General features: G+C 44.2%; 1 protein-coding gene across 5 annotated transcripts; it reads right to left on the bottom strand.

Annotated features, from left to right (window-relative positions):
* Window positions 1–576: 576 nt before the first annotated feature.
* Window positions 577–6,229, bottom strand: LOC119337148 (ranBP2-type zinc finger protein At1g67325-like). Of its 5 annotated transcripts, none has more exons than XM_037609252.1 (10): window positions 6,032–6,229; window positions 5,870–5,915; window positions 5,659–5,771; window positions 5,295–5,565; window positions 4,123–4,193; window positions 3,898–3,949; window positions 3,700–3,809; window positions 2,661–2,691; window positions 2,318–2,469; window positions 577–970 (listed from the first exon to the last, which is right to left on the bottom strand). In XM_037609252.1, exons 1-10 carry the CDS (start codon window positions 6,041–6,043, stop codon window positions 794–796), a joined length of 1,035 nt encoding a protein of 344 aa, XP_037465149.1. In that variant the 5' UTR covers window positions 6,044–6,229; the 3' UTR covers window positions 577–793. The 5 variants fall into 5 exon arrangements, with proteins under 5 accessions (XP_037465149.1, XP_037465151.1, XP_037465153.1 ...); XM_037609254.1 differs by having other exon boundaries at window positions 577–871; window positions 6,032–6,228; XM_037609256.1 differs by having other exon boundaries at window positions 949–1,084; window positions 6,032–6,227.
* Window positions 6,230–11,699: the final 5,470 nt, after the last annotated feature.

The following is an 11,699-nucleotide window of genomic DNA, read 5'->3' as shown; positions in this document are numbered from 1 at the left end:
ATTAAATATTAAATAAGCAACATGGGAACATCCGTAATTGCAAGAATAGAATCAGAATAGTCCTAATTTTATTTACTCTGCATATTAGAGTTGACTGAAGTCAAACTTTGTAAAGTTTGACCAAGTTTATAAAAAATAATATAAATATTTACCATAATAAATCTATACGATGTGAAAGTACATTCAATAATAAATCTAATGTTGTTGATTTGTTATTGTATATCTTAATAATATTTTTGTTTATAAACTTAATCAAAGTTGTAAAGCTTGACTTTAACCAAAGTTAATATGCAAACTAAATAAAAATGGAGAAAGTACAAGGCCACAAACTCAAATTACAGGTAAGGTAATACTCCCGCCGTCCCAAAATTTTGTCTTAGATTTGTCTGGATGTATCAAGCCATGTTTTAGTATTAGATACATCCGTATCTAAACAAATCTAAGACAAGAATTTTAAGACGAAGGGAGTATTAAACAAATTGGTAGCACGAGAAAACATCATTAATTTTTGCCTTGTATAGATGCAAATTGTATTTTTCATAGTGGCCTTGTATAAGGGAATCAAAGGAGTATAAGAAATCAACAAAGCCAACCAATCCTCAATTATACAATTATAAGAAAATCATAAGAATGAAAACAAAAGTAAAATATGCACTCCAAACAAATCTAAACCAAGCTTTCAATCCAAGTCCGTACCAAGATGGCTGTGAGCAACACCGTCGATTGCTTGATACAGAGTATGAAGGGTCCACACAGACGATTTCAAATAAAAATGAAATGGTTACTTGTCATCTTATAAACTGTGTTGCAGCTCACTGAGAGCTGCCATGCGCAGGGCATGCGAACTTGTCGGTACCGGTAGTCCAGCAGCCTGCCCGGGAACATCCTTGTCGATTAGAACACTGCTGTCTTCAAAGTCATGTGAAAGTTGCAGCTTTGATAAAAGCTTCCCCATATTACATGACAAAAACTAATTTCAATGGCACCCAGTCAGTCAAAGAGCACCAATCCAACCAAGCATGCGAGGTTATGCACACTCCATAATGCGATTATGCACAACTCACTCTTCCATCATCTATCATCTCTTTGATCCAAAAACATCAGATTGGTAAAACTTGCATTAGCTACGCTCCAGAGAACATGGTAACATATGCACACAACAGGACATTGGTGAGCTCTAGGGAGTCAACACGCCTAACTACAATTTTTATTTCAAGAAAAATGGCATATTGCATGTACCAATTATTATAATGAATCGTCAACAAGGAAATTTGACAAGTACTAAGAAAGAATTAATATTGTTTCTACAGTGATAGCAGTTTCCCCTCAAATGTATTACCGAACGGAAAGCAAGGTAAACAGACCATGGTCTGAACAGATCTGCCTAGTGGAATTTGATAACTGGGAAATGTAGCGGAATTTGCTCTGGTTAGTTCAACAGATCTTATTTGTTTTTTGGTAAGACCAACCAAAATACTGATGCAAGTCTGATACACAAATATCGATTTCTTATCCTTCGCTATCCCATTGTCGAGAATTTCCAAAACAGAACTAACAGTGCAAGCTAAGTGCTCCTAAACATTACTTACAAAAGTAAGTAAACTAACTATGAATGGAAGGGAAAATCCCACGTTGAAAGAATCTATCATAAACATCTCTTAGATTTTTTCTTAAAGAAAAAGCCCCCATATCGAGCCATTAGACATTAACAGCAATACCCAACTGGAACATGAGTTAAAACTGAAGACCACAAACATAACTTGGACAAAACCAATCGAGAAAAATCAAGGAGTCTATGTAATACTTCACTGCAGATGAAAGACATCTAGGACACATATATAGCGAGAATCCATTATAACAAATAGCAATTTCCCCTGAGTCCAGGGTCCACGACAAGCAAACAAATTTCAGGAGGATATTAACAAATGGATGATCTTGATCAAAATCTGTAGAGATATGAAAAGCCATGACTCCAGTTGCCAACTTCACAACGTTTACCATTAGGCTGTGACTCAACTATATGGTCCCAAGGGGAAGAAACTTGAAACGACAGCAGCGACTACGGACACAGATGGACCCCAGACATTCAGACTGAAACTTGACGACGACGCTGAACCTTCTTGACCCTCATTACTGTTCTAGGACTCACTGTAACATTAAGGACACGATATATAAGCCATGCACAAGAGAACATTGAGACAGGCAAAATAATAAAGGAACTATTCAATAGAATATTCAAGGCACGCAGTTTTTGGTTTTCTATAAGAAAAAGCACGGAAAACAATAAGGCCCATAGTGGACGTTCTGAATCACATACCTGATTGTCCTGATCTGTAGCCAGATCATCAGGACTGTTTGCCTGCAATGGCTTTTCTTCCCCACAACTTGGACGGTTGCATTTTGTCCGGAAAGGATAGTTTATGTTATTGCACTTTTCACACTTCCAGCTACCCTCTGGAGTCTTTGGTTCTGTTATGTCAAAGTTAGATGTATAACTGAATCGTGTTTCGAATATATCTAATAAACTAGTGCAAAGCTTAGACGCATATCTTGAAAAGGGGTTCCCTAATATTTACTGATAACACGACAAGCAAAATACTTTAATATATGTGAAGGTAAGGGGGAACTAACATGTATAATGTTAAACACTAAAAACTTACTTGGAGCTCTTGAACTGTCAGGTTTGGATCCCTGAAGGAAGAGTTAATATGTATGTCATCAGTACAGTAATATAACAATTTAGCTCTACAAACAGTAAAAGAAGCTAAAATGATAAATAGATAGCCAATCCAACATTAACAAGAACATAAGGAAGAAAAATAATAACCATAACTAAATACACTAACAGTTTGCCCACTACAACAACAACAACAAAGCCTTTAGTCCCAAACAAGTTGGGGTAGGCTAGAGGTGAAACCCATAAGATCTCGCAACCAACTCATGGCTCTGGCAACTAACAGTTTGCCCACTAATAGCTTCAAAATAATTGATCACGCTCCACATAAGCACTAATGCACAATCTAATGGTGCAACTGCATGACACAAACTTGATGCCCATTGCCAGGTGAATGAGCAACCGTTCTTGGTTTGGTTCGAGACAGCATGTTTAAGTTGTAATGCATAGAGATTTTAGATATGCACAACCTATAAGCATGGTTTTTGAGTCGCTGATTAGTCGCTGTATAGTCGCCGACTAATCACCCAAGTCATTTTCTAGAAATCAGGGCGACTCGCGACTATACAGCGACTTATGGCAACTATACAGCGACTTGGGTCAACTAATCGCCGAGCCGCAGGGCTGGTCACGACTTGACTAGTCGCGACTCAAAAACCATGCCTATAAGAATTTAGTAACTTTTTTTTAAAGAATGGTTATCAAACAAGTGGTGAAGCTATTATACAAATGAGACATGTATTACCATGCAAAAAAGAACTGGTGAAGCTATAATGCCCAAGAAAAGTCCAAGTATACATATACATACACTGATCAACAGATACATAGCACATACGTAAATTTGGTCGAATCACATAGAACAACATCTCACTGAACAGTTTTTACACATCGCGTATACTTCAGACAGATGACTAAGCTTGTAGGCTGCGGCAGCAATGTCAACTTCAAAGCCCAATTATGAAGTTGGCTCAGCTAGTAATATAACATATGAACTTAAATCTCAGTGCGAAGGAATTGTGTCAAACCTGGGTGTCAGGTCTTGGTGTGTTGCATTTTCTCATGTTACAGACTGTCCGAAAGGCAAAGTTAATGTTGTTGCAATTAGGGCACTTCCAATCATTATCACGTCCAGCTCCTAAAATAGTTCAAGAGAAGCGGCAGAGAATAAATCTGAGTGCCAACAAAATTGATTGACCAGTGAAAAGGACAATGCAAATTTATACCAGCAGATTTCTTCTGTGAGCCTTCGTCAGAATAGGAACCAGCCCTTGTGCCCTACAAGAGAAAGAAATAAACGACATGCAGCTTTCTTAGCATGGTCAATCACACCAAAACAGCAAGAACAATGAGAAATAACCTTCCCACACAACATAAATAGAAGGCACAAAAGGTAGCAGCAACCAATTGAGGCAATGTAACTCATATTAATATGTACAGGAGTAAATTACCATTGCCCCAGGACCAGCGGGTGAGCCCAAGCCATATCTATCCATGGGCATGCTGATGCTGTACATTCCACCTATTTACAGGGAAATGAAATTCAAAAACGAATGTTAGAAACACTGTGACAACATTTGGGTCAGATCTAAAAACACCTATTCAACAAGCATCAGAGACAAGAACTAAATCAAATCAAAAACCGAGAAATCAACAAGTAATTTATCCATTACAGACAAATGTTGTACAGTAGAACAATATATAGTATGCATAGAAATATGAAACAATTCCTTATTTAACACCATCTTAAATTTTGCTTCCTCATTTGACACCGAAAAACTTTTTCTAACCTATCTAACAACGAGTCTAAATTTTATGCCCTTTATGACACTTCCGTCTATTTTAAGCCTAAATGACACCTGAAAGACCCTTTTGCCCCTCATGTTGTATGTGTGTATGCAGGGCAGTAGCACACACACACGCAGCAGCACATACACACGCACGCGCACAAACAAAGCAGCACCGACGCACGCAGCATACACAGAGCAGCACAGACGCATGTAGCACGCACGCAGCAGCACACACCGAGGAAGACACGCAGCAGCACACACCGAGCAAGACACGCAACACCACACACGCACAAACACAGACAGCATGCATCAGTAGCACACACATGCGCGCGCGCACGCACACGCGCGCAACATCTGTAACACACACGTGCGCGCGCGCAACATCAGCAACACACACGTGCGCGCGCGCAACATCAGCAACACACACGTGCGCGCGCGCAACATCAGCAACACACACGTGCGTGCGCGCAACATCAGCAACACACAGGCGTACAAACATACCACGTAAGGGGCAAAAGGGTCTTTTCAGGTGTCATTTAGTCTCAAAATGGACAGAAGTGTCATAAAAGGCATAAAAATTTAGACTCATTGTTAGATAGGGAAGAAATCATTTGTCAATGTCAAATAGGGCATAAAATTTAAACACTGTGTTAAATAAGGAATTCTCTCTAGAAATATATTGGACGTGCTACTATAATTCATGGCAAGTTTCAGAGAAATAAATAGTTGTGTTTTTCTTTTACATATCAGATACTGCTTATTGCATTTGAACAGCTAATCACATGACAAAGTAGCGCTACCACAGAGTAACAGAGATATCATAGCCATCTTACCTGCACCAACCATAGAACCACTAGAATACGGGGGTGGCGCCGCCATATGCATTGGCCCATAGGGGCTCCCCATTGGGACTCGCCCGCCATAGCCATACGGATATCCAGAGCCCGGAGGGAGCTGAGGAATGCCATAGCGTGGCATGGGATGCCCATTATAGAGGTTTGAGCCATACGGGGGAGGAGCCCCGGTGAGGTACATGGACGGAGGCGTCCCCGGCGGCATGTACCGCCCTGGCACCGAGTAGTGGGGTGGAGTCTGCATAGCCTTCTAGGCAAAAAGCAACAGCGGCACTAGGTAAATGCAAAACACCCAGCACATAACATGATTGAGTCGAGAACAGCAAATAGGAGTTGCGAGTACCGTGTGCTCGGCGGGCCTGGACTGGTCGCAGTTGCGCATGTTGCAGGTGGTGCGGAACGCGAAGTTGACGTTGTTGCAGCTGGGGCAAATCCAGTCGTCCTCACGCCGGCTACCTGAACGTCGCTCGTGCAAAACAGGTAAATCATCTCAGGCGCTGCTCAGAGAGCGGAGAGGAAATAGATGAACGAACGGAACAGCTAGAACAACCTACCGTCTGTGCGCGCGCGCTTTCCAGCGGACTGGATGCGGTTATCCATCTGCAAACGCAAAGGGGATGTGAGCGCGGCGAAGGATTTGGCGTCGCGTCAGGGTTTCGCCCCGCGGCGGGTGGACCTGGACAGCAATTCGATCTGGGAAGACGAAGTGGACTCACCTGAGAAGACATTGCTGGTGGTGGGGCGAACCGGGGAGAGCAGCCGGAGAGCGCGAAGACGTCCGCGAGACGCGCGGGCGGAGGGGAATACGGCGGCGAGAGAGGGGAACGCGTCGCCGGTCTAGGGTTTTGAAGTCTTGTCGATACTGGTTTGGTGACTGCCTCCGCGTTGGGCGCTGTATAAGGCGTGCGGTGGTGGAAAGTACGGCGTATGCCGAGCTGCCTCCGTTTGGGCCCTTCTACCTTATAGGCTAAAAAAAAATATTCAGGCCCGCTTTACAATCTCCCCAAAAGAGAGTTCTATCCTAAGGGCAATGGTAGATAAGGCAGTCTTATCTTAAATCTTGCATGTAATTTAGAGATGACAAAAAAAATGTCTACAATGAATTATATCTTACCATTATCTTCAATAATTAGCAATTCCTTAAAACATGGTGAGACAAACTGTGCTAAGAGATCATCTCTTGTCTTATCTTAAATAAGAGAAGACAAGCCTTTTTCTTACGAGTTATCTCTCCTCCATCTCATCATTTATACTACGTGACACTCCTAAGATAGCACCATTGTACATGCCCTAAACAAAAAAGTGAGCGGTTCACATGATTTGTAAAAGGTTGCAATAGAAAAAACACATGAAGAATAGAGTGACATGTCATCTTTAAATCTCTACTCATAACGTCTCAGTACGGAGGTCGTCGCTCGTTTCGTTCGTTACTGCCCACCCCATCGATCGAATAGGTAAGTCCCACTGATTTATTTCTTACCTTGTTGTCTCCCTTTAATTACGCAGAGACAAAAATCAACATGCAATCGGTCATACCATAGTTTTAGTTAATGCACGCACATCTCCCCCATTAAAATTGGGACACAATCTTTTTCTTCCCTTGACGCAGAACTCCCGACAGAAGAAGATGCGATCACCCTCCCGCCTAATCACATCAAAACCTAGCGCTTTGTCGTTGCGTCGTTGTCGTTCTCGTCACACCGCACTTCCTCTTACTTGTCGTCTCCCTTCATGCCTCCCAAGATCCGCCTCCGTTGATGTCATGTCGTCGCACGTCGACAACTTCCACCGGCACGGGCCACGCTCAGATGCCAATCATCTACGACTCCCAAGCCTGCTTGTCTCCACCACAGCCAACGTCACCGCCGGTCGAGTTGTCAGCGCACATCATGACCTTTTAGGTCTCCTGCTGGCCTGAGGAGGAGGAGCCCGACGAGGCCAGCCACGTCCTTGTCATCCCGCTGGTGGCACGGCAAGAGAAAGGGTATCGCATGTGGCACAACGTCCCTTGGGAGTACAAGCCCGACGACCGCGACGTAGTACAGAGGATGGTGCCCCACGCATGCATCACAGCAGTACCACGTCGTCCCGCCTCATATTTCTTTTTTATGCATCTGTCAGCACCACACCGGAATATTATCCCCATACATCCAACCAGGCATCCATGATTCCAGACTTTGGATCATCGTCATGGGGACGGAGAGGTGTGTACATGCACATCCCAGCAGCGTATATTTCTACCTCCCCAAGTTCCCATCACTTATTGAAGACTTTGTTAATTTTATCCTTGTCAAAAGGTACATCTTCGTTGCAATCCAGGGAGAAGTGCACATACCACTACAAACTGATCATGCAATCACTTGCGGCAATCAAGTTGAATAGTTGTTGTCTCGGACGCGAGCGTGGCGGTAGCCTCAACATCTCTCACTAGAAGCGCCCAGGAGGAGCCGTGTTGGGAGGAGACCTAGCTCATGGATGCGAACTTTGGCAGAACCGCAGGAGGAAGGAAATGGAGAATGGCTGGAGGAGAAGAGGTAGAGGTTTAGCCACATGACTTGGAACACAAGATGGGATCTTAAATCTGCATTCAAGGACGTCAATCGAAAGATGCATGGAAACTCAATTTTTAGATTAGGTGCATGTTTCAACTCTCCCATATCTGAGAGAATCGGTTTTAGTTATCAATGGTCAAACATTTTTCTCGACAACCTTTCCTTGGACAATGCTCATTTTGTTGGTTCTGATCATAAAGTGGAGGTACGAACAAACCTGGTTAACCTCGAAAACACTATTACTAAGTTCGTGTAATTTGATGTTATAGATGGATTAATTATTTCAGATAGTTAATTTTGTAGGAGAAGATAAAATACAGTTTCTTGAACTAATAATTATTAAATAACTCGAAAACACTTGTTGGGTAATCTAATTGTTTTTAATACAATTCTTTACAACTTACTTATTTAGATTTGAACAATAGGGTTTCGTAAACTGTTAATTATTGATAGCTCATTGGTCAGGCATGTCCCTTGCTTAAGAAGATTGTCTGTTCACGGAGTCTTAGGGCTCACAACGCAAGCTCCAACACTAATGCTAGGATTGATTTCCGGTTAGTTTTTCCCAGTTCCCCATCCAAGCCCAGTATATTATGTTGTGTATGCAAAAGTAATCACTGGTGCTTCATAGGCCTTTTTTCTACATAAGCCGATTTGCTAGAGTTTGACGCTAACAAGAGCACTAAAAACTAGGCCTACAAATATTTCCCTCAACTAACTAGCAGATCCAGATGAGATTTGCCCATCTTAATAATCGAAGCCCTCAGGTTTTCTGTCATGAAGGGTACATATGAGCATGCAAACTAATCCGAGAATCAAATGCACACATATACCACTTTATTTCGGTAGTGTAATGCCTTATGTGCATCCATCATAGCTACTGCAAACTAATCGAAGCCCTCAAGTTTTATCTCATGAAGGGTACATATGAGCATGCAAACTAATCTTAGAATCAAATGGACACATAAACCACTTTATTTTGGTAGTGTAATGCCTTATGTGCATCCATCATCTGTACTCCTAAAGTCTCAGTACGTAGGTCATCGCTCTTTGGTTCGTTACTGCCCACCCCATCAATCGAATAGGTAAGTCCCACTAATTTATTCCTTACCTTATGGTCTCCCTTTAATTACGCAAAGAGAAAAATCAGCATGCAATCGCTCCTACCATAGTTTTAGTTAACGCACGCACATCTCCCCCATTAAAATTGGGACAGAATCCTTTTCTTCCCTGGAGGCAAAACTCCTGCCAGAAGAAGATGCGATCACCCTCCCGCCTTTTCACATCAAAACCTAGCGCTTGGTCGCTGCATCGTTGTCGATCTTGTCACACATCGCTTTCCCTTACCTATCATCTCCCTTCATGCTTCCCAAGATCCGCCTCCTTTGATGCCATGTCGTCGCGCGTCGTCAACTTCCGCCCGCACGGGCCACACTCGGATGCCAATCATCTACGGCAACCAGCCCTGCTTGTCTCCACCACAGCCAACGACACCACTGGTCGGGTTGTCGACGCAGATCATGACCTTGCAGGTCTCCCACTAGCCTGAGGAGGAGGAGCCCGACGGGGCCAGCCACGGCCTTGTCATCCCGCTGGTGGCACGGCAAGAGAAAGGGTATCGTGTGTGGCATCGCGGACCTTAGGAGTACAAGCTCGACGACTGCGACTAGTACAGACGTTGGTGCCCCACGCATGCATCACAACAATACCATGTCGTCCCGCCTCATATTCCTTTTATGTGCATCTTTCGACACCATACTGGAATATTATCCCCATACATACAACCAGCCATCCATGATTCCACACTTTGGATCATCGTCATGGGGACGGAGAAGCGTGTACATGTACATCCCAGCAGCGTATATTTCTACCTTCCCATCACTTATTGAAGATTTTCTTAAGTTTATCCTTGTCAAAAGGTACATCCCCGTTTCAATCCAGGAAGAAGTGCACATACCACTGCAAACTGATCATGCAACCACTTGCGGCGATCAAGTCGAGTAGTTGTTGTCTCGAACTTCGATGGAGCGGCAGCCCCAACATCTCTCACCAGAGCCACCCAGGAGGAGATGTGCTGGGAGGAGACCTAGTGATGCGGAGCATCCAACGATCACCCCCATGGACGCATCTACATCTCCTACGACACCACTTGGACCCATGACAAGAGCATGTGCAAGAGCTCTCGAAACCGAGGTGACATCACTCCTCTCACAACTCCCTTTAGAATCACACGAGACATGGCTACTACCTCAAACGGAGACGCTTTGCATACTCAGGTACCAAGGAGTTAGCCATGGAGAGGCTAAGGAGCAAGGAGAAGCGGAAGCGGAAGACAAGTGTGAAGACGGAGAAGAATTCAGCCAAGTCCCAGGTTGGCCGGACGATCCGGACGAGGTCCCGGATGATCCGAACAGAGCCCGGACGATCCGGATAACGCGCCCAATGACACCCGAAGCTGCTCCTCAAAGCCATACCATCCGGACGAAGTCCCGGATCATCCGGACCCCAGCCGGACATCTGGACCCCCCCGGACATCTAGGCCATCGCCGCCACCCCCTGCCCCTTTGACTCATCTGGGCCATCCCCCGGATCATCCGGACACTGACTCGGATCATCCGGCTCCCCGCCCGAATCATCCGGACCCCGCCTGCGTGCGCGTGTTGGGCCGAGGCCCGTGTACCCCTTCGCCCCCTTAGCCTATATATATGACTCCTCCACCTCTCTTCAAGGGTTAGCGTTGCGATAGCTCATTTGTGAGATAGAGCCTCGCTCATCCATCCGGATCAGCTCCTTCGAGAGAGATCGTGCCTCTTCGGAGAAAATCCACTTGGATTTAAGACCCCTAACGGGAAGAACTCAAGACCTCCTCACGGAGAAGAACCGGTTACCCTATGTATCGTCCCTTGTTGGATTCGGATCGTGTATCTCTTTATGTTTCGAGGATCTAGCATATGTGCGACCATCTCTTGTTGGTTGAGTGATTTCTCTTGTGCTTCCCCTCATTTTCCCCTCGTTTCCCCCTCGTGTTCTTCGTGTTCTTCATAGGATCCCATCCAAACGTGTTCTTCATGAGCCGCGTTGATCATGTATTTGGAGCCCCTGCCCCTCTTTTTCTAGCTTGATTTTGTTGATTTTGGCCAAATTCGAAAATCCCCACCAAAAATAGCCCCAAAATGTTTGTGATTTTGTCACATCCCTAGTTCTGGTATGCTATAGGCTAGCCCTTCATGTGTGCATCATGTTTAAAATTCTCAGAAACTTGAAATGGGGATTGCCTAAACCCTAGCATTAGGAATTCACTAGGTTCAACCGAAATATTTCCAGTAATCCCAAATGGCTTTCAAAAATGTTCATCATTCTTGGAAAATGCTGGAAACAGTAATCAGAGGTGATGCACATTTTTCCATGACATATTTGGGCTCTGGATTAAATCATACTCTATTTGCATTTGGGCATTTAAATGTTATTAAATATTTTAAATGCTCAAATAATCATAAACTAAAATGTTTGATGTTGGTTATATTCCAACCAGTGGCATTGTGTAGTTTCATGATTTTTGGGTCTGTTTAAGTATTTTTAATAAAGCCCTAAAGATTACAGAATAAATAGAAAATTGTAACAGAATTAGAAAGAGAGGGGAAGGACTCACCTGGGCCACCTACCTGGCTTACCTGAAGTCTCACCTGTGGCCTGGCACTATTGCTGGCGGCCCAGCCCACCAGGCAACATGCCAGTCATCCCCTTCCTCTCGCCAGTGTGCATTGTGCGTGGCGCACGCACAGGAGGCGAGGGCCACCTCCTGCTTCGCGCTGGAGGCTCGTCCTCCTCCTTG

The sequence above is a fragment of the Triticum dicoccoides genome, chromosome 7B (genome assembly GCF_002162155.2).
Source record: "Triticum dicoccoides isolate Atlit2015 ecotype Zavitan chromosome 7B, WEW_v2.0, whole genome shotgun sequence".
NCBI classification, from domain to species: Eukaryota; Viridiplantae; Streptophyta; class Magnoliopsida; order Poales; family Poaceae; genus Triticum; species Triticum dicoccoides.
This window is presented reverse-complemented; position numbering and strand designations above follow the sequence as displayed.